This window comes from Poecilia reticulata, chromosome 8, assembly GCF_904066995.2.
Source record: "Poecilia reticulata chromosome 8, P_reticulata-male-v2, whole genome shotgun sequence".
NCBI classification, from domain to species: domain Eukaryota; kingdom Metazoa; phylum Chordata; class Actinopteri; order Cyprinodontiformes; family Poeciliidae; genus Poecilia; species Poecilia reticulata.
The window spans coordinates 1,666,686-1,688,681 of NC_088837.1; the positions used below are offsets into that span (position 1 = coordinate 1,666,686).

The window sequence follows — 21,996 nt, forward strand, 5'->3', positions numbered from 1 at the left end:
GAGGCTTCAGTCCTTAGGACTTAGTAAAGATCTGTCCAGAAGAATCGGATCGTTCCTGAATGTCATATCACTATATTGCAGACTTTGGTCACAGCGTTGTCCCATATATGCGACACCTCAGTCAACACCTCCACACAATAATTCAGCGCATGAGTGACAACTTTTTTTCATCAGATGCAACATGTGTCTCAGTACAGCTAGCTTTGCTAGCACAGATCTTACCTATCTTTAAGCTTTCCTTCCAAGTGACGCTAAAAGTTGGACGAAGTCCCCACCGTCTGTGAAAGCGAAGCGCTGCTGATTTTACATGTCGCCATATCAATTTATGCAGCGCTATTATGTTATAGACAAACATCTCCTCCCGCTCAGAGGAAACCACTGCGCATGTCTGGAGCTCCGCGTGCGAGTAAAGGTGGAGCCGATGGGTGACAACAGACAGTAAGTCACGTTATTGCTCAGATTTTACAGCGCCACCTTAAGACCCTGAACTTCACATTTTAACGGAAAAAAAAAACACAATGCGACTTGGATGTAACGAGTAACGCGACAGTTTTGTAGAAATGTAGTGAAGTAGAAAGTACAGATACTTACTGTAAAATGTAGTGGAGTAAAAGTAGAAAGTCCCCATTATTAAATCTACTTAAGTAAAGTACAGATACACGAAAACTGTACTTAAGTACAGTAACCCACCACTGTAACTGACCTGTTTCTGATCCGACCATGTTTTCTTTTTCAATGAGAATGAGTAATAACACATGGTATATAATTTAGATACATTTCATGCAGTTCGGCTCACAGACACGTCACATCAATGACATCAAAGTTGGATAAAATGCGGCACTGTCGTTCAGACTGAAGACGTTCTAAAAACAATTGGATTCTTATCCAATCTAGTCTGGGGCGAAAAGATCATAATTGGGCTGCTCAGACTGTTGTTAAGAAAAAAATCGGTTATATGGGCAAAAGAACAAGAAAAAAAGAAAACAGATTTGGGTCACATTTGCTTAATGTGTGAATGTAGCCTAAGAATATGTGACAATACTTGAAAAGTAATATTTGCAGACAACCTTACTGACCATGAGTTGTTCTGCAAAGAAAATCAAGCAAAAATCTTTGTCTGTAGATTAATATAGCTGGTGGAGTTTATGGTTGCAATGTCAACTGATAAGATAGTTTTTTGTTCTGATGAGGTTTAGTTTGCTAAAGTGTCATTTTACCTACAGCTACAACCCATCTGTTTAGTGTGGTACCTATGTGATACAATCTGTATCTTTGACCCCAAAGAAAGGAATAAATACACAAAACATTACAAAAAGTGTAATTTAGAAGTTTTTTTTTGTTTGTTTGTTTTGTCGTTCTTTTCGTCGTGAGGGTTTCAGCCACTCAGAGAAGGCAGCATTTGGTCTCCTTTTTGTAGGAAGGACGGACTGTTTCTGTTTTCCCAGACTGGACAGTGATAGCAGCATGATGCGCGTGTCTCTACAGACCGAGCTGAGCTCCGCTGGCTCCGTGCACATTACTGAGAGCTGTCAGAACTGTCGAGCTGAGGTCAGTCAGCAGGAAGAAGCCACACGTGTGGGCCCTGTCCCCGTTACCAAACAGAGCAGTGTTCGTCGCATTGATTTGAAGGGGAATGAGTGCTGACACATCCTGTCCGCGCGGAGAGACACGCGGCTCCCGCTCTGCCTCACAGCGCGAGGCCAGCTGAGAAGCGCGCGGACTGATGCGTCTCTGGGGCCGGGGCGCTTCATTTCCGCTCTGAGACCTGCCCTGTAGCAGCCGCCGCAGCATCTGGACCACAGCTGGACATGTCTCTGCTGAAACAGCGGGGGAGAGAGCTCGAGCGCTTCGACGGACTGTCGCTCATCTACTGGTACGTGAGAACAAGTAGTCGCGTTCGCTCTGAGAGATAAATTCATTCTGAAATGATTTCATCAAAAAAGCAGCACACAATCAGAGTTATGCGGCTTTGCTAGAAAACGACCTAATCATGTCAGAAAAAAGTTTCGCGACTTATCTTGCCTCATTAGCTTTGTGTGTTATTTTTATTGGAGTACACGTCTTCATAGTCAAATTTAACTTTAACAATCGTTTTTAATGATGCGTCACAGTTCGCAACAGAGGAACGCACGTGCTGGTTCAGCGACCAAGCAGGGGCCTCCAGAGCGATTTCAAATGGTGGCCATTTGGGGGCTACTGACCTTCTTGGTAATGCATAACAGAAAAGTGAGGTTATAGCTGAATTTTGTGAGTTAGATTTTTCAGTGCAGAAGGGGAGAATTTATCTGTCAAAAATGACAGATAAATAACTTCAATACCCTCTTTGGTGGTGCCAAAGAGGGTATTGGTGGTGCCAAAGAGGGTATTGAATTCAATTCAAAGAGAATTGAATTGATGTTTTTTCCCCCGAATGTGGACAAATACGATAGCCTAAGCAAATTTGCAGTGTCTGTCCCTTCCAAAACAAATATCACAAAATGCATAAAAGCCAGAACAATAATGACTTTGATAGCAAAGAGAATGCTGAGTGTACAGTACATTCTGCCTGCCTGGCTACATGGCCAGCCCAGAATTGTATTTTGGGGCTCATTTCCAGCTAAGCCCATTGCAATGAGTTTAATGTATTCGTAGTGGCTGAAATCATGTATTTTAGGCTACTGGTTGCTGTTATTCCTGGTAGGCGTTGGTTTTACGTGCGCTCAATCAAGATTCATTATGAGCTTGAATTTGACTTATAATTATAAAGTCATTTATTTTTTGTACAGTTCCATTATCTTGCCATTTCCATTTAGAACCACATAAATCTGACATAAATTAAAACCAAGTACAGTAGAAAACCGTTTGCCCTTTCCCATTAGCAACACCTGAACAGAATCACACTTCAGAATCAGAACTCAAAGTGAAATACGCCCCCTAGTGGCGATAAACACAGGAAAAAATAAATGGCTTGTACAGTATTAACAAGCAATCAGGGACAAAATAAAAACAGAAATGTGATGCCGCCACAGTTACATAAATGACTCAGTTAGCATTAAAATCTGACAATATTGATAGATTTTTATTGATGTATTTAACAGCTGGTTGTGTGAACTCAGGGGCGTGGTGACCCCCGGACAAGCAGGTGGCCCTAAGCAGTTGAAGTTCTTTTTCATGTGAAACATGAAAAAACTGTGTAGAATAATAGTGTATGTTGTGTTTGTTATGATGTAAAGCACTTTGAAATGCCTTGCTGCTGAAATGTACTATACAAATAAAATTTGATTGATTGATGTTCCACAAATCCCAGAGTCAGTTTTAAATATGTGTAGAGTAATTCATTCAGGGTTTGATCATTCTAAGTGTTAGATTTGTATCTAGAGCTCCTTAAAAACTGTAACCCCATCTCCCCCCCCAAAAATAAAAAATCCCCAGCTCTTTTATCAAGCGTTCACAAGCTGTGAATCAGATGCTAACTTCAGATTCAGCCGAGGATGTAATTCTGAATTTGAGAGCTTTGTACACAAAATAATCTGCCAGATTATGTTTAAAGAAGAAAACAAAGATAAAAACATGCATTTCAGCTTCAGTCTTACTATAACTTCGAAGGTAAAAGTAGCACTTTTATGACTTTTATTTACTGATACTTAATTTCTGGCTTCTTGGTAAACGTATCTACCAATTTTTTTACATTTACTATTCTATTGTCTTTTTATAATTACTCTGACACTTAGAAACTATATGTGGTGCAGTAGTTTAAAATCTGAAAGGAAATGAATTAGGATATTTTGGCTTATTCATGCATCCAAACGAATACAATTTGTAGGCGATAAGTTTTATGGAGCGAAAATGGTTCATTTTGGTGTATTTAATAGGAACTTTTCCAGGGTTTGACCTGTCAAATATGATCTATGGCTGCTTAATAGATGCACCATTAGCTAAAAATAGATATATAATTAGGATCAACAACAGACTTTGCATGTCAGTTGAGGTAAACAAATAAAAATGAAACTCAAAAGTTTAGATTCAGCAGCATTTCCAATTTACAATTGAAAATGAGACCAGTGGATACGTTAGACTGATGAAAACCAACTTGAGGCTTGTTACATCTGAAGGCCACATCACATTTCATGCAATCAGACGAGAGACATTTCCAAATAAAGTCAGTTAAATCAAATCAAATGTGATTGATGGTGGAGGTAGGGCAGATCGGAGAGCTCGGTTTGTGCTTGTGTTTTGTCCCGCGGGGCGTCCGTCAGCTGAATGTAGGTGCTGAGTGGACAGTTGAAGCTGGGTCAGCCAGGGTTGCTTAAAGGCAAGCTGGAGGGATGGGACAACATTGCTGAGCGACCCCCATCCCCGTACGACTCCCCGTCATCTTCCAGCGTTCTCTCCGCCCTGCTAACAGAAGCCGACACTAACGCCACACTCATGATTCGCTCCTCCAAAAAGTTACCCGAGCTCTGGGACTACTTTCTGATTTATGTCACAGGCGCCCTAGAGTTTAATCCTGATTGCAAAGACATAGACCTGGGACTGTTTCCTCTTAGGATGAATCCCACCATAAAACCATGGTAGGTGTGATCAGAGAAAACGTAATCTTCAAGCTGTTGTTGTGATTTGTGTTCCTGCTTGTGTATATGTTAAGTCTGACCTTAGATGATTTATAGCATGGTATGATAATATGAGCTATCAGCAATGATGTCATGAAGAGGAGTTGTGTACGTCAGGTGAGTGTGCATGGTTTTCAGAACTGAAACGTGACTCGCTTTGTGAGGAGGGTCATGGAAGAGACTAGTCAAATAATTGGTAGAAGGGAAATTATGTCATATGTTGTTGACATGCAACATTCAGTGTTGTATTTCTATGTGTACAAAATTTCAGACTCGTTTCATCCCATTTCAGTAGATCCTTACAGTCATTAAGGCCCTGATTTCACGTGGTGAAAATGTTTTGTTGTGTTTGTACTGTACATTTACACAAAAATAGCGAATGTTTTCTTTGACAACAGCACAATTTGAGAACAGATTCCAAGACTTATGTGTACATAGTAAGCACCTTTTCTGGTCTGTTTTCTATAAGCAATATTAGTTCACATAGCTTTTTAGATTAATATATTAACAAAATCAATAAAATTTAGTTGTGATTGAAATTGGTTTTGCAAAAACCTACTGCAAGGTTTTTGTGATGTGCAAATTTGTTCAATGTAATTTGTTCAATGTAAATTTGTTCAATGTAAATTGAGCCTTTTCCATTGATCATCCTGAAGACTTTTTTTTCTTTCAACTTAAATAGAGTCCAGCTGTGTTAAGTTCAGTTTATTTGACTTGATTTGGAAAGACACACACCTGTCTATATTAGGTCCCACAACTGACAGTTGTCAAACACTAAGCATGAAATCTAAGGAGTTATATGTAGAGCTCAGAAATAGGATTGTCTTGAGGTACTAATCTTTTGAAAGGCCCAACATGATTGTTGGGCCTTTCAACAATCATTCACGCAGATTGTGAACCAAATCTGCATGAATGGTTCTGTTTTAGAGAGGGAACAATCTCTAAAAAACTCAAAACTGTCTCCATGTTTATGTTGGAATCAGGTGAATAGCATTTTTATATTTAAAAAAAGAACAGCAATAATTGTGTGACTCAGAACCCCACACAGAGTTATGCTTGAATAATGCAACAAAAAAGAGGACTTATTCATCGTGAGAACTTCATCTTTAATTTTTTACAACATTGTTCAAACCACATTAAGATAAGATAAGTTAGTTATTTGGACTTTTTAAAATAGTTTTTCAGTTCTGTCCTTGGGTTCATCTTGACTATGAATTTAACCGTAGGCTGTGACAGTGGTGGCAGGTGGAACTTGATGCATGTTGACACATTATTTACTTGAATCCCGTCCTGTGTAATTTAGGCCTCTGGTGGCAACCAACATCACTTTAGTCCTGCTGTGACAGAGGAAAGCAACATGCTCTCATTAAGTCACCTGGCCTTAGCATCTTACACCTCTTTGACTGGGACCCACTATTTATTTGTTTTATTTAAGCAGGAACATGTTCCAAATGCAGGAGATGCACTTGGAACCACATCATCTGCAAAAAGCAGAGGGAAATCAGCTCATCAGAGAAACAGACAACAATCCTGGTTGCCACTACAGCAGCTTGGTATGCAGCCCAGCTGAATGCTTTGCCTGGGACTGGAGTATGTGTGGCCAATATTGCCCCACACTTCATTCTTGATACAAGGGGGAGCAAACAACTCAAAAACCCAAACAGCAGAACGATCAAATTTAGAATAATTTATTACAAAGAAAGTCACTTTTTGTAGTGACACAATAAAACTGTCCTTTTCTTCTTAATAAAATTCAAAGTTCAGTAATTGTCCTTAAAGGAAGTCACCAATCTGAGGCCACCAGTTGGGCTCCACTCATCACATTGCTCCAGGTGACGGCAATCTGCCTATAAGGCGCTCACTTGCCGATCCTCAGCTGACTCTGCGACGCTCCAGCACCATTCTGCTCTTCGGTGTGTCACGCCCCTTTTCAGACTGACCCAGAGGTGCGGGCAGGTTCCCTTCTACCCCGATCCTCTGCACTGAGCCATCGGCCCACCTCTCGGCACTCCGCGCCTGGCGTGCAGATTCCATCCGCCCCTCACTCAGAGGCGCATCCGTCTCTGGCAATCACAGGATCAGTCTTCTCCTTCTCCCTCCATCCAGGCTACTTTTATTCTGGCTTCAATCATTCTCTGCTGACACCTGAACGCACTGATTACGGAACGCAATCAGTGCGCTCCACCTCCTTAAACAGCCGCTTTCAGCCCAGTGCGTTTGGGTTGTTAAAGGGGAAAACAAAAACAAAAAAAATCCAAACATGCAAAGCACAACAAAAAAAATTTAAAGTAAAGAAAACAATCATATTTTCCCCTGTGCAACATCTGCCCCCCTTCCAAAGCATTCTGTAATCAGAAGAAAACTACTTACCATTTTAAAACATGACAAGAGTCTGAAATTTACATTGTATATAAGAGATAGATGGTGACAAACTCAGAAATCTGAGATAAAGCTCAAAACTTCAGGGGGGTTTGCCTTGCAAATTTTCAGTTTTGTTCTAGAATTTTTTTTGGTAGAAATTTACTCCTTATTTTGCTATCTACAATGACCCTAATACGCCATCGTAAAAATTCACTGTGGGTATTGTGCATCAGAGGTGGGGTCAAGTCAGTATTTTAAAATTGCACCTCTGTATTGCACAGTTCAGTTAAACTTAGCTGCAAGACTAGTCATACTTTATACTATAATTTTCCAGAATTTCCAGAAAGTCTCTTTCCTGAGTTTTAACCCACTTTCTGATACAGACCCCTGCTCATTACCGGCCTGGGAAAGCAGTCGAAGTCAGGCTTTTTCTCTGCCTGGCTTTTCTGGGCAGAGGAAAGCCATAACAAGAAGGTGGCTCAACCCTGAACTTCCCACCCATACCCAGTGGATGGATGTATTGCAGAAAATATTTTCGATGGAAAGAATGACCTGTATGACCGGTGTCAGAGTCTGGTCCGCATTGCTGGCAGTAAGTTGGGCTCATTTCCGGTGAGAGTTGGACTCCGCCAAGGCTGCCCTTTGTCACCGATTCTGTTCATTACTTTCATGGACAGAATTTCTAGGCGCAGCCGAGGTGTTGAGGGGATCCGTTTTGGTGGCCTTAGGATCACATCTCTGCTTTTTGCGGATGATGTGGTCCTATTGGCTTCATCAGACTGTGATCTGCAGCTCTCGCTGGAGCTGTTCGCGGCCGGGATGAGGCTCAGCGCCTCCAAATCCGAGGCCATGGTCTTGAGCCGGAAAAGGGTAGAGTGCCTTCTCCGGATCAGGGGGGTCGTCCTGCCTCAAGTGGAGGAGTTTAAGTATCTGGGGATCTTGTTCACGAATGAGGGAAGAAGGGAGCAGGAGATCGACAGGCGGATTGGGGCAGTGTATGCCTTGAAGCGGGCGCTGTAGTGGTCTGTTGTGGTGAAGAGAGAGCTGAGTCAAAAAGCAAAGCTCTCGATTTACCGGTCGATCTACGTTCCCACCCTCATCTATGGTCATGAGCTTTGGGTCATGACCGAAAGAACGAGATCACGAATACAAGTGGCCGAAATGGGTTTCCTCCAGAGGGGAAGACCCAGGACATGTTGGAGGGACTATGTCTCTCGGCTGGCCTGGGAACGCCTTGGGGTTCCCCCGAAGGAGCTGGAAGAAGTGGCTGGGGAGAGGGAAGTCTGGGCCTCCCTTCTGAAGCTGCTGCCCCCGCGACCCGACCCCTGATAGGCGGCAGAAAATGGATGGAAAGAATGACCTTTATTCTAATACTGAAGAACTTTGAATTTAAAGAAAAATCAAGTAAGTGAATAACGTATAGCATTTGTAAATATTTTGTATCCATGTTTTCGAGACCAATACATGAACGTATACAAGATTCTTATGGATTGGTTTCTACTGCCACCTGGATTGGCAGTCCCCAAAAATATGAAAATGTTTGGCACCATCTACCCCACATCTTCAGCAAGTATCCCCAGTTCCCTGAAATCTACCACTAACGCCAGGTACCTTACTTCAGAAAAATAAATTAACAAATACTTAGCACATAGATAAGTATGTCTGTGCTAAAAAAAACCTTAAGAATAATTCAGGTTAAAATGCACCAAAATTCATTCTCACCAGACATTCAAAAATTAACATTAAAAATTACAGTTCCAGGGCTTCTCCATAACATCCACTCACATTTTCTAAGTCCAAGTATCTCTGGAGCAGTCAGGCCTTCACAAAGCTCAAGGAACTCAAGAACACAAAGCTCAAGGAACTCAAGAAACTGTTCACCTCTGCACCTGTCCTCCATTCACCACATCCTTTTTGTTGTTTCATCGTGGAAGTTGACACATCTGACTCTGGTGTCTATGCCATCCTAAATCTAAAGGTAATAACAAGATTCACCCATGTGAGTTTTCTGAAAGCTTGTTTATGACTAAACAGAACTTTGACATGGAGAATCGGGAACTCTTGTTGGTCAAACTGGCTAAGGAACCTTTAACTGGACTAACCACAAAAGCAAGCCAAGTTTACTTGTATAACAAACTCCAACAATGAGGCAGTTCAAATTACTTACTGCAAAGAACATCTGATATCTTCACTCTGTCAAGAGATTAAATCCCAGATAGGTCAGGTTCTCATTATTATCTCTCTCCTACAGACCCAGGACTAAAAACACTAGATATGACACCCACTTCAGAATTCACAATAGACCTGAAGAGGGCCAGGCCCAGGCAAAAGAGGATTTCATCCTATATCAGTCAGTTTGACTGGCAATTACCAATCTCAAATTGGAAAGTTGGATTAAGGAGGCCGACTGACAGCACCTGATTCCAGGATTGTCCCAACAATCTCCTCTGTCTCGAAGCACCTAACAGAGATATTCACATTTTACCATAGTTTATGTCATTCAGGAGTGATCAATACTCTAAAAGTTGTCCAGGCCCATTTCTGTGGAAGATCCTTCACTGAGACGCCAAGGAATTCATCTCACCATGATGCATATGCTGTCAAGCTAAATCCTCCGATCAACCATAGACTTTACTCCTATGACCATCCCATGCTGCCCTTAGTCCTACTTATCCATGGATTTCCTCTCTGATCTATCCTCTTCCACTAGCTACACTCTGTTATTCAACATTGTTAATTGTTTCTAAAAGAGGACTCATTTGGTCCGACTCATCAAATTTCTCTGCTCTAAAGAATTGGGAGAGATTCTTTTTCAAGAGATTTCTTCCCATTGTATCTGACAGGAGCTCACAGTTAATTTCTCATTTCTGGAGGGAGTTTTGCAAACTTCTTGGATCCAAGTGAGTCTCTCTGGGTTTCATCCACAAGCTGATGGACTGACCAAATGACTCAACAAGGAAGTCGAAACCAATCTGATTTGTAAACAGGACCCCACTAAATAGTTGCAGAACTTACTCTGGGTATAGCTTGTCCTCAGTTCTCTTCCCACCAGTGCTACAAGCCAGTCGCTAATTCTTCATAATTTATCAGAATCATTCCCCAGTTTTCTCCTTTCAAGAAGGATCAGCTTCTTGAAAGGCTGTGCATAGTGCAGCTGCATAGTGCAGCTGCGTGCATCTATCCACGCAGCTGCACTAAGACGCCAAAGGGTATGGCAATGAACCCATAGGACTTTTGTTAAGACTTCTGCTGTCTGTTCTGGAGTTTCCACCAGTAAACCAGGAAGGGCAGAGAGTATGGTTGTCTAGAAAGGATGAAAGGATCTTCCTCATCATGTTAACTCCCGCAAGCTGCTCCCCTCTCTTCATTGGTTCTTTTCCCATCTCTAAGGCAGTTAATCTTGGATTAGTTTGCCTATGTCTTCCTTGGACTCTGGAGGTATGTCCCACCTTCTATTTGTCTCTGATCAAACCTGTTTCCACGACATGTCTTGTGCAGTTCCCCAGATACCCTCCACCTGCCCATTACATCACCTTCAGTGTTTTCTACTCTTATCACGCGCCTCCTCCAGTCCAGAAAATTCAGCATTCTTGGTGTTCCTGCCCAGCACATCATGGACAAATCTCTGATTTTTCGGTTTCATCGTGACCATGCATGATGGAAGACCTCTTTCTATTTTATTTGGGTACCCCTGTTCTAGCTTGTTACCCAGATCTCCCACTGACTCTGCAAGCTGCTTTCATCATGTCTTTTCTACAGGGGCATGGTATTTAAATAAAGAATTAAGAGCATTTCTTTATTTTTGTCTCTCCTACATTCATTGTACTGTTTAGGCATCAAAACTTCAAACCTAAAAAAGTCCCTGCTTTTCTCAACCCTTAATAGTTCACATGCTTTTATTTTAATTTGAGCTCTTCCCTTTGTCAGTGTTTTCTCCCCCTGCACTCGTGTTCACTTATTTATTTATTTATTTATTTATTTATTTATTTATTTATTTATTTATTTGCAGACACTTGACAAGACAATCGGAATGTGGCCCATCCTTCCTTGTCAGAAAAAGTCAATATGCAGTAATGAAATTCCAGTTGCCCCATTATCGCCCACTCTCTTCTCCATTCCCTCTGGTGTCTATCGATTGGTGAAGGACTTCACAAATCAATAATTTGAATCTCTACTGATTTTCTCTTCACAGAAGATGTGGATTGTGAGGCATGTTGCTGACTGATTTTCTCTCAAGGGAAGTATTCTTGTTGCTGATGTTTTGTTTGTCCTCCTTAGTAACCTTGATATTTCCTTACAAAGCTAACTGCTGTGTTAGGTCTGTGTAGGACTCAGTTATCCTACTCTTATTCGTTTATTAATCTTAAATCAGCACTTGTAGTTCAGGTTCAAAGTTATTCTGCTTTTTGGACACAAAAAATTAATGTAATCTTGTTTGCGTTGCACATTAAAAAATAAACTTGACAGCAAAGTGTTGATGAAAATGCTTGATAGTGAGCAAAGCATTTTCCTCTAGAGGTCAGCCTTGCGGCGGAAAAAACACAAATCAGTTGTTTGTTTTTTTTCTTACTCTTTGTATTGTGCTGGATTCTGCAAAACACGCATGAAAGGACCAGATTTAAAACTTTGTGTGTGCAGTCGCACGCTCCTATGTGTGTCACTTTATGATTGGGTCTGGGCCTGGTTGATTTCTCCATGTGGATTGGGTAATCCCTTAATCTGATAATGACACACTGTGCAGATTTAGTGATTAAAGTTGGGAGGCAAATGGTTGTTGCTATGGCTTCCAAATAAAGGAAGATGCGAGTAAATCTGTGTGTGTATGAGAACAATGTGTTTGCAGTTTTAGGGAAATGAGGGAAGTGAAATGTGAAATGTGTGTGATTTATCAGACTGATTTTTTAACCACTAAGACATAATTAGAAAATGTTCACATCTTGTATTGTAGATTATAGCTCAGTGCATTAGCAGTCAGACCGCTTCTTTGCAGGGTTTGATGCAATGTTTTTATTGTAATAATGATGCAATTATTTATTTCAAGAAATTATTTATTTCTTCAGGCTAACTGTTGCTTATTTAAGTGTTGGAAATAAACTAATCTGTCATATTTTTACATGTTGCAATGGAACAGGTCACTTTGCTATAAGTAGGGGTATGGACAAGCCATCAGCTGCCCCACTGCTATCTGGAAACTTATACATATTGTGGATTTAAGAGTCTTTATAAAAATAAAAAAAAGCTTTGCCACATCGTTTAAAAAAAATTATCGTACATACATACACACGGAATTGGTTTCGGGTTTCATCCACATTAACTCACTAATCTGCCCCTTAATGTTGTTTTAAACATGCCAAACCATTAGGGGGCAGTGTGGCGCAAAGCTAAGGCCTATGTCAGCCAATCAACCGCAACTTCCTGTTAGGAATTAAACATGGTGCCAGTAGGTTAATTTGTGAATTTGTCTCGACATATATACTTTTAAGTAATGTGTCAGACTATAAAGTTATTAAAACACAAGACTGTTGATTGAGAATCATGTCAATGACAGTAGGTAGATATATTAGCACATTATTTGTCGCAGACCCTAATCTGTTTTCTCATGTAGACACACAAACATAAACACTGAGTTTTCTCAAATCTCCATTTTAGTCAGTTTTTCTGATTTATTTATTATTATTTTTTGTAATATTACGTTTGATATTTGTGTGGATGAAAGGTTAAAACCCATAGACGTATTTTTTTTCCTGAGCAAGACTTAAAGAGCTCCGGCCGGGGGCCGGATTTCCGGCTTTTGACCAAACGGTCCTCCTCAACCAAACTGTAGTCTCTGGGCTTTAAGAGCTCCGTCTGGGGGCCAGACTTTCAAGCAAAGCGAGCATTGGACCAAACGGCCCGCCTCAACTAAACTGTAGATAATAGACAAAGATGTCTGCCAATCAGAATTCTAGCTCCCGTTTTCTTGACCAATGACTGTAAAACGGTTTGTAGAAAAAAAGCGCATGCGTTCGGTTCGGCGATTAAATCAAATGAGATATGAAAGAAGATGGAGTTTGTCTCACCCGGTAAAGAAACACGTTTACTTGAGAAAGGAATTAAAAACAAGTGGCGCTGGGCATGGCTAGAGGAAAGGGGACAGGAAGTTGGCGGAAATTTTTCCAAAAGGGCAGCGCTGGGATTCCTGTGGGGGGGCGTTTGGTCGAAGGTAAACTTTACACTTTACAATCACAACAATACCGGTTTAGACTTTGAGCAACTAGCTCAAACTGTATTTCGAAACATTAAATCATGCCTGGCTGCAACTGTATCGATGGCAGCTCTCCTTCTATTAAGTGATTGTAGCTCTTGGCGCATCTCTGCTCCTGCTAGTAGCTTCACCGCATCAGGTCAGCGTTACACCGGCTGATGACTTGCTGAGATTCACTTTGTCTGGTGTCTGATTTTCTAATATTTTATGTTTTATTGAGGATTTTTGTACATATGTTTTGGCAGTTCTGTGATCATGTCAAAGCAGAAACTTATATTAAAAAGTGTTTTATTTCCGTCTGGATGCTGCCCGCTTCCATGGAAGGACAACAGAAATCGCTCTTATAAACATGTAATTACTAAAATCACGATACCCTCACTTTGTATCCCTCTGAAAAATGAACCCATTTAAATAAAGAAATCCCTCCATGGGTGATACGACGATAGAGAGCGTTCGTTTTACAGCGTTAACACCGGTGCTGTAAGTGGTCCGGTATGAAACGAGTGCGATAGAACAACGGTACCACAGCACTTTTAAATTTCAATAATCAAAATACCGAAATTGTTTCTGTTGTTTTAAAAGGTTTATGTCAGTCTGCCTTTTCCCCATCGATACGTTTCCGGACCGCCCTGCACCTTACGGGGTTAAAAAAAAAAAAACAACAAAAAAAAACAGCGCACTTTGCGCAAAACTCTGAAACAGGAGAAGCGGGACATAAAACGGAACGACGAACTAGATGTGAATTATGGCATACAAACAATCCGACGCTGAACAGTGAAAAATCAACACATGATGTGAAACATATGGTTATTAGGCAGCGCAGCCGGTGATGAGTGAAGATTACTGATGGTGATGGTCAATAAATTATGAAATAAATCCAGCAACAGAAAAGAAACTAAAGTGGACATAGCAATAAACCGAGAGAGGATAATACTAATAAAAGGAAACTAAATGGAAATGAATGAAGAACAAAAGGCAAGAATAAACTAAGAAACCAAAGTAAATACAGAGGAATAAACTGGTATGGCAAGACCTTTCGATCAATAATTAATGCAGAGGAATGTGCGGCAAGAATAAACAGACACTATTTCCAGCTAAAAGGTAAAATAATATTGTTGAAGTGCCACGGGTTTGTTGAGACCACATCTAATACTGAGAATAGATATATCTTACACACCAAAACAGTAAATAACTTATCACTTATTTATGTTTTTAATTAGACTTGATATATTTCTTCAATATTATTTTTCATGTTAGTGTTAATGTCATGAGGCCGATGACTCCATGACACTTTCAATTTGACTCATTAGGATTTGATTAAGAAACAGATTTGTTCTTTGTAATTTCTGTCCAGTAAAACTATTCATCTATAAATCAATAGACAGGTCTATATAAATATATAATCCATGTTTCTGTCTCATATTTGTATGGCATTAAAAGGATCTGGAACTTCTGTTTTTCCACTGAAAGCTCTGGTTTGCACAATAAATAACATCTGGGTGAAATTTTATGGATGATGCTCTGATGTCCCATTCTCCTGAAGGCAGCACAGAGCTGCACCACCAGAAACCGACAGAAACATTGAAGAGAAGAAGACTTATGATTAATGTAGTTACAGTTCTATCCATGTTTTATTGTTGCAGAGCTCAGTTGTTTTGCAAATAAATCAAAGTTTAAACTGGCATGTTGTACATCTTTTATCTGCTCATTTTGTGGAATATTTAACAACTAGAAAATGGAAAAGAATAACCATATGTATTGCACTTTGACTGGCTGCTGTTAGGCCTACAAATTTTAAGTTGAATGTTCATTGTATTTTTCATAGACACCTGTGAAAATAATTTCTATTCCCATGGTTTTTTGTTCTCTGGGAAATTATCTTAATGATAAATACAGAAACAAGCATAAAAATCAAAACATCTACAATAGTGATAGTAATATTAATAATAAAATAATAGTCAGTGCAAAGTAGCCTACAAATTCTTTGTTGGGGGGCGGTGAGGGACCTGGATAAAGGCTGGGGGGGCGCTGGCCTGAAAAAGATGGAGAAACACTGATTTAGTTGGTAATGTTGCATGTTCTAAATTACTTGCAAAAACATTGACTGAAAGGACTCTTATTTAATGTTGAGGGATTTTTGCCTGTAAGGCAAACCTTTAGGGCACAGACATTTTATATTTTGTTTTAGTTGAAATGTACTGAAGTCTTATTTAAGTTTGAGTGTTTAGCTTGTTAATTGTATTGTTAGAAGCAATTGTTTGCACTATTCAAAGACACTTTTTATTAAACTGTGGCAATAGCAATGGTATAGTTAATTTCTATCATAACTATAAGTTTCAGGCTCAGGATTTTTTTTACTTTAAGCCCTGGAATTAGGCATAGGACATTTCTTACCGTACACATTGTAAAATGTTAAAATGATCTAATCCTCATATAATTTGCTTTCATTAGTAATTATCGAGCAGAATTGCTTTCATAACTACCTAATTAAAAATGTCATTTGTGAAATTACATTTAAGCTGTTATTTTGATTTATTTTAATTGACTTCTTTTTTTTAGGAAACTATGTGTGATCTTAAGATAATATTTTTCAGATTAATTTATAGAATTTATGAATACATTAATTTGTGAACATATTTAGCAATCATTCTGCGTCCACAGTTCAAACAGAAAGGTCTTGGTAACGGTATTCATGGTCTCAAAAATAGCATGGTTCTTGCAGGTTTTTAAAACCAGATTTCAGTCTTTTTTTCACTCATCCTCGGAATATATTTAATTTTAAAGCCAAGGATTTCCACAACAATATAAATTGAAAACATCCCTTTGTATATTGCAGAGGAATATCTTGCCGTCTCAAGATGAGAAGAAGGAAAACTATTGTGCAGTTAAGGTGCCCTGGAGAAAATTAGCTGAACAAAAAATACAGTCCAATTTAAGCAGTCACGTTGCAAATATATGCCAATAACCTTCAGCCTTCTGCATTTTGATTCAGGTTCAAAGCAGCCTGCGGTTTTTGAAAGCATCCTGCAAATATGCTTTGAAGAGCTGCTAAGCCTCTCTAGGTATTAGATAAAAAAAAAATGCAGGATTTCATATGTTATGTAATCCTGCAACTGATCAAAGAAAATACAAGTCACCCAAATCAAAATGTTCAATGAACGCCTTTTTAGGTGGATTAGCCCAAACACTGGAAAAGATGCAAACTACTGACACATGAATATGGAAGAGAAGCAGATGAATGTAGCGCTTTAGGTCCAAAGATGGTGAGTCACAAAAACAGACCGCAGCTTTTCTGTAAGACACAAAACTCCAGATATCTGTACTGAAAAGGACATGCTTCCACTGTGAGAGCAGCAAGCTCAGGTTCAGGTTCCATCTCAGTGACCAACCACACAGCTCAGCCGCTGACACGCATGACAAACAACAACAGATTCTCCATAATACTAAATGCAGATGTGCCAATTCTGCACAAGATGGCAGCATACACCATCGACCTTTCCCAAACCCAGTTCTAATCTGCATTAACCTTCTAATGAACTGTTATCACTAAATTACTGAAAGTTGTTTTTCTCTTTGATTCATATACGAACATTTCTTTGCATTTCTGTCTAAAACTCACAGTTGGTGGTTTCCTGTCAGAGGAGGAAGCTGCATGATCAGCATCAGAAGTGAGAGAACAATAAGGGAAATTCTGCTGCAGTGTAGAATCACATGGTGAGGGGCTCTTGTTGTGGGCAGGCGGGTTGAAAGGGAGGATTGGGTAACTTCTACATAGAGCTAATCAGGCGTGAGATGCAATCCAAATGGGAGGTTTGTTGGTAAGGGAAAATAAATATTCAGATTTATAGTGACAAAAGCACAATTGGAATCAATTGGAGTAATAAAAAAAAAAACACCATGTGTTCCAGCAAAAACAGCTGAGGATCACTACTGCTGCAGATGATCCTCAGAAATAAATTATTTACTCTGAAAAATAGATTTGATTTGGATGTAATTTGATCCTCATGCAGAGCTGCAGTCGATGTGTTTGTGGTTCCATGGTATACCTAGAACAGAGGTGTCCAAACATTTTGTCATAAGGACCAAACTCATGAAGTTGAAAGCATTTGGAAGCCACATTTTTTTTAACATATATGTATTTTTGTAATATTTTTAAAGAAAACTTTTTGTGCCTTTTTTAAATCAACAAAATAGTCAGACTATTTTTTTTTTTAATAGAAAATGTATCTGTAATTGTAGATGCAAAACATAAAAGTCTTGCATGACTGCGTGTTCAGACACAGCTTCAACATTTTGGGTCAATTGTTTTCTTTTTTGAAAAGTGAGATTTGCTTTGTGAGAAAAAGCAGGTTGATGTTTACGGTCCTAGTTATGCCAGAATTAAGATGGATGCAAAATGTTAACAAATAGAATCTATTTTTTGTACCTTTAAGATGTTATTTATCTGCATAAAAAAGAAAGAAAAGAAAAAAATACCCCAAAAGATGAAAAGTGTCCGTCTGCATCAACTGAGTTGGATGAGTGCTGCTCATCATTCCCTGGTTAATGTCTGCAACTTCTTGAGCAGGAACATGTAAAGTGGTAAATCTACCACCCCCTGTAGTATGTATGTAGTATTTAATTGTTTTATAATCTAGAAAATTTATAATATAAATATTCTAGTAAATACCGCCAGTACCGTTGCGGTATTTCTTTTTTGGATAGCAACTTTCCAGCCGCTCTTGATTAGAATCTGTAGAATCTAAATAACTTGCTGCAGCTGTACTGAAATTTATGGCATCTTCCAGGTTTTATGTGTGTGTCAATGCATGAATGTAGGAGTCAGAGTTCTAGTTATTTAGCTGTGAGGACTTCACAGTTGTTGCGTAAATGTTGCATTTCTGATGATGAACTTGGGCTGTAAAGTCTGTCACTCTGCTCTACTCAAACACACACAGACACATAGAGTTAAATTACTCTGTACCTTAGGTTTAGTATCCATTCATTGGCAGTGTTGCAGGCTTCCTTGGATTTAAGTCTAAGCACAAAAGTCAACGTGATATCTGTTCATCTCTGCAGTATTTCATTCTTTTTTGATAAAAGGACTTTATTGGAGAACTGAAAATGCAAGAAAGGAACCAAATTGTATTTAAAGCGACAGTACTATGTAAATTATCTTTTTTGAGCTTTACATCATGTTATAATATTGTTCCCTCATCAGAAACGTACATAGAGTGTTTCTTTTATTCTTTCATGCATGTTTGAGAAATCCTCTAATATCAAGTGGCAACCATTCATGATACAAAATGCCTTGGTGGACCTATAGCCCCAAGCTTCCGAGCTTCAGCTTCACAGAGCAGACCTCCCTGCAACTCCCTCACTCAGCTTCTTCAGACTATCCATCCATCCATTCTCTTACACCCTTGTCCATTGTGGGGTAGGGAAGGGTGCTGGTGCCTGTCTTCAGTGAGAGATTTCGGGTGAGAGGCGGGGTACGCCCTGGACAGGACGCCAGTCTGTCGCAAGGCAACACAGAGACAGACAGGACAAACAACCATGCACACATCCTAACAATCATGTTTTTGGACTGTGGGAGGAAGCCAGAGTACCCAGAGAGAACCCACGCATGCACAGGGAGAACATGCAAACTCCATGCAGAAAGACCTGGGGCCGGGAATCGAACCCAGGACCTTCTTGCTGCAGTGCTACCAACTGCTCCACTATGCTGCATCCTTCAGACTAGCCAGCAGCAAGTAGCAAACACCTGGTAGAACTCTGTTCCCAGTGCAACGCTGTTAAAAACATTGTTAAAGGGTTAATAGAGGAGCCATGTTGTGACGACTTCCTGAGTTTCAGAAAGACCTGGAGACATTTTTACAACCCCAAAACATCTGAAGGTAACGTAGTTACTTGATCAATCAATCAATCAATCAATCAATCAATCAATCAATCAATCAATCAATCAATCAATCAATCAATCAATCAATCAATCAATCAATCAATCAATCAATCAATCAATCAATCATATTTGTATAGTTTACTTCAGTAACAAGGCATTTCAAAATGCTTTATAACATAAAAACACAAAAATAAAAAGTCATAAAAGCAACATACAGTCACCAATTGAGAAACCAGAAACAAACATTATATTTGATCAAATGGCATCATCAAAATCATGAATGCACATCGTATATGCTCATTAATATTCCATTTATTATTATGGTTCAAAGCAACTCTAAACAACTGGGTTTTAGTCTCTTATATATATATATATATATATATATCCTTTCATTTATTTCTTTGCTTTACCTTCCAACTTTAACATTAGTTGATTCTTAAAGCCAGAAATGTGAGAAACGTTGCACTCTATTTCTCCTGCATGTGTTCCTCAGTTTTATGAACATGAGGTTTTAATTTGAGGTTTGAGTCTAAAGGTTCTCCAGCAACAATAAAGGCAGCTCTAAAAGCATGCGTTAAGTAGATTTTACTGTGTGCAGTGGTGAGGGGCAGACCAGGGGGGTGGAGGGGGGACTGTAACAGATGTATGTTCCTGAAGCCAAGGCACTTTACAGAACTACATCTGCCTCTGGAAACCAAAAATAACCCAAAGAACAGAATTAAAATAGATGGTAAAACGTGCGTGGTAGCATAATCTGTTCCCGCTGTTTGGAGCATTTGAGTGGCTCTCTTACGGTGGCCTATATTTAGCATGTCTGCATGTCTTATGGATTTAGGTGCATTATCCTTTTGCCATAAGCTCATCTTCTCTTCATCAATTGGCAGTCTTCGTGCCTGCTTGGCAGCTGTGGCGCAGCGTTTACGGGGGGAATGCACAGGGACAATGACAGCAGCCAGTGTGTGATGACCGGGCGTTCTCTCAGACAGCAGCGACATGTTCCAAAGGCTCAAAGTGCCTCTCGGCTTCGCCAGGTACGCTTCGAACGGCTTTACCATCAGTTGGGTTGAACAGAATCTGCAGGGATGTGCAGGGACTTCTTAAGCTTAAAATGAACTACAGTCATAAATCCAGTGTTTGTGTCAAGTGTGTGAGGTATCTACATGTTGGTACAATGAATATAAAACATTTGAGCCTTGATATAGAATTTTGAACCATTGTGTGTTTCAGAAAATCTGCAGTAAATTCAAACTAGTGTACCTACATTTTTGTGTTTAGAATCTGCTGCAGTTGTTTTTTTGTATTGTTTTAGTGCAGTGAAAAAAAAAGTTTAAATGTTATTTGGCCTTTGATTAATGTGAAAAAAATGTCCATGATTAGTGGATGTGAATCTCTGGTCAGGGCTTGCTCAACATTAGGTGTGTTAGGTGTGCGTGTTTCTCAGCATGTGATTGGTTGGGTATGCTACAGTCTTTAAGTAAGAACATTTGATTTATTTTTGGTACAGTAAAAACATCTACATTAAAGAAATGTAGACGTTTCCGTCTGCAGCTGAAATTATTATTATTTTTTTCTGAGGAGTAATCTAAAATTATTGCTATTGCTTTTCTTTGGGTTCATATCTTATGACTTATGGCTTGCTGTATTTTCTTTTCTCAAGATCCAAAACAGTCGTATGGAATTATTGTATAGGGTTATAATGAATTAAAGGGATTGAAGGGAAAAACAGACACATGTTGAATCAGCAGACCTGTAATAAAAAAATGACATTTAGCTGGAGTTTAGCAACACGGCGCAGATGTTTGCTGAATAGCAAATGGGAATCCTCTTTAATGGATATCTGTTGTGGATTAGTTTGCAGTTTCTAAATGGAGATCGAGGCACTTATGCATTCATGCGTTTAAAGGCATCTAAGCACATCTTTCTGTGGTCTGCTTCAACAGGCAGCCAGAGCCTTGCTGGAGGAATAAGCTAACTTTCTGCCGGCAGGTGGTCCCCAAGATAATTTGACTTCTCACACAGAAAATAAGATCCCAATTCCCCCACAAGTTTATAAAAACATGGGCACAATATAAAGAATTTCTTGGACATTTTAGTGTAACTAATTATTTTAGGTTAAAACAAAACCTACTTTCATTTGACAGATTTCCTATTTGTAATCCTTCTTGTTTTCGTTCTACCTGTTCATGTTTCACTGGCCTCGCAGTTCTTGAACATCAACAGTTAAAATCTATCTTTTGGTCTGAATGTAGCAGTAAATAACAAAACATAGAATTTTGTTCACTAATACCCTGCTTCTTTAAACTTCACCTCCCAAAGTAACTCTTAGAAAGGTAAAGAGATTTGTCAAGTAGATTTAGCAATCTCACGTTCAATCATGACAAGGGGTGTTGATCCATGTACCAGCACAAATTTTAACTACTTGAGTCAAATTGGCACAAACACCCTTAAAATGAATCAAAAATATGAATCCAGAACGAACTGTACAGGACAAAAGATGTTTCAAATGGCTTTGTCAGTTAACTGCACTAACCAACACAATGCTGTCTGACTGAGAAAGCAAATTAAAATGACTATTGGGAAAGTCAACCCGAACAGTATTATTTCAGTCAACGGAATTGAAAAAAATCTGTGTTGTTGAACCAGTTAACAATAAAACATGTGCATTAGGTGCATTAGGCTGTGTCGATGATCAAGCCTGTACAGAGTAGAGCTGCAGTATGTAACTTTTATAAACTATATGTTTTTACATATTGTCAAAACTGTCACTATGTCGTGACAGTATTATATGAGACAAATAAGAAAAACTGGAGCTCTTCTGCCTCCTCCTTGTGGTCCTACAGCTATCTGCAGAAATGCACTGCTCAAGGTCAGAAATGACCAATCAGAGCCTGGGGGAGGGTCTTAGCGCTGTCAGTCAACCTCCT

At 39.4% G+C, this 21,996-nt stretch overlaps 1 protein-coding gene across 2 annotated transcripts in view; it reads left to right on the forward strand.

Annotated features, from left to right (window-relative positions):
* Positions 1 to 1,518: 1,518 nt before the first annotated feature.
* LOC103468281 (syntaxin-binding protein 4) overlaps positions 1,519 to 21,996 on the forward strand; it is a 65,337-nt gene continuing 44,859 nt past the window's right edge. The window contains exon 1 of one of the 2 annotated variants that reach the window (XM_008415239.3): positions 1,519 to 1,873. In XM_008415239.3, coding sequence (XP_008413461.1) covers positions 1,809 to 1,873 — 65 coding nt within the window. In that variant the 5' untranslated portion in view covers positions 1,519 to 1,808. Of the gene's footprint in view, positions 1,874 to 19,883; positions 20,104 to 21,996 lie in introns of those variants that run through there. The other variant, XM_008415241.3, reaches the window with a different exon arrangement.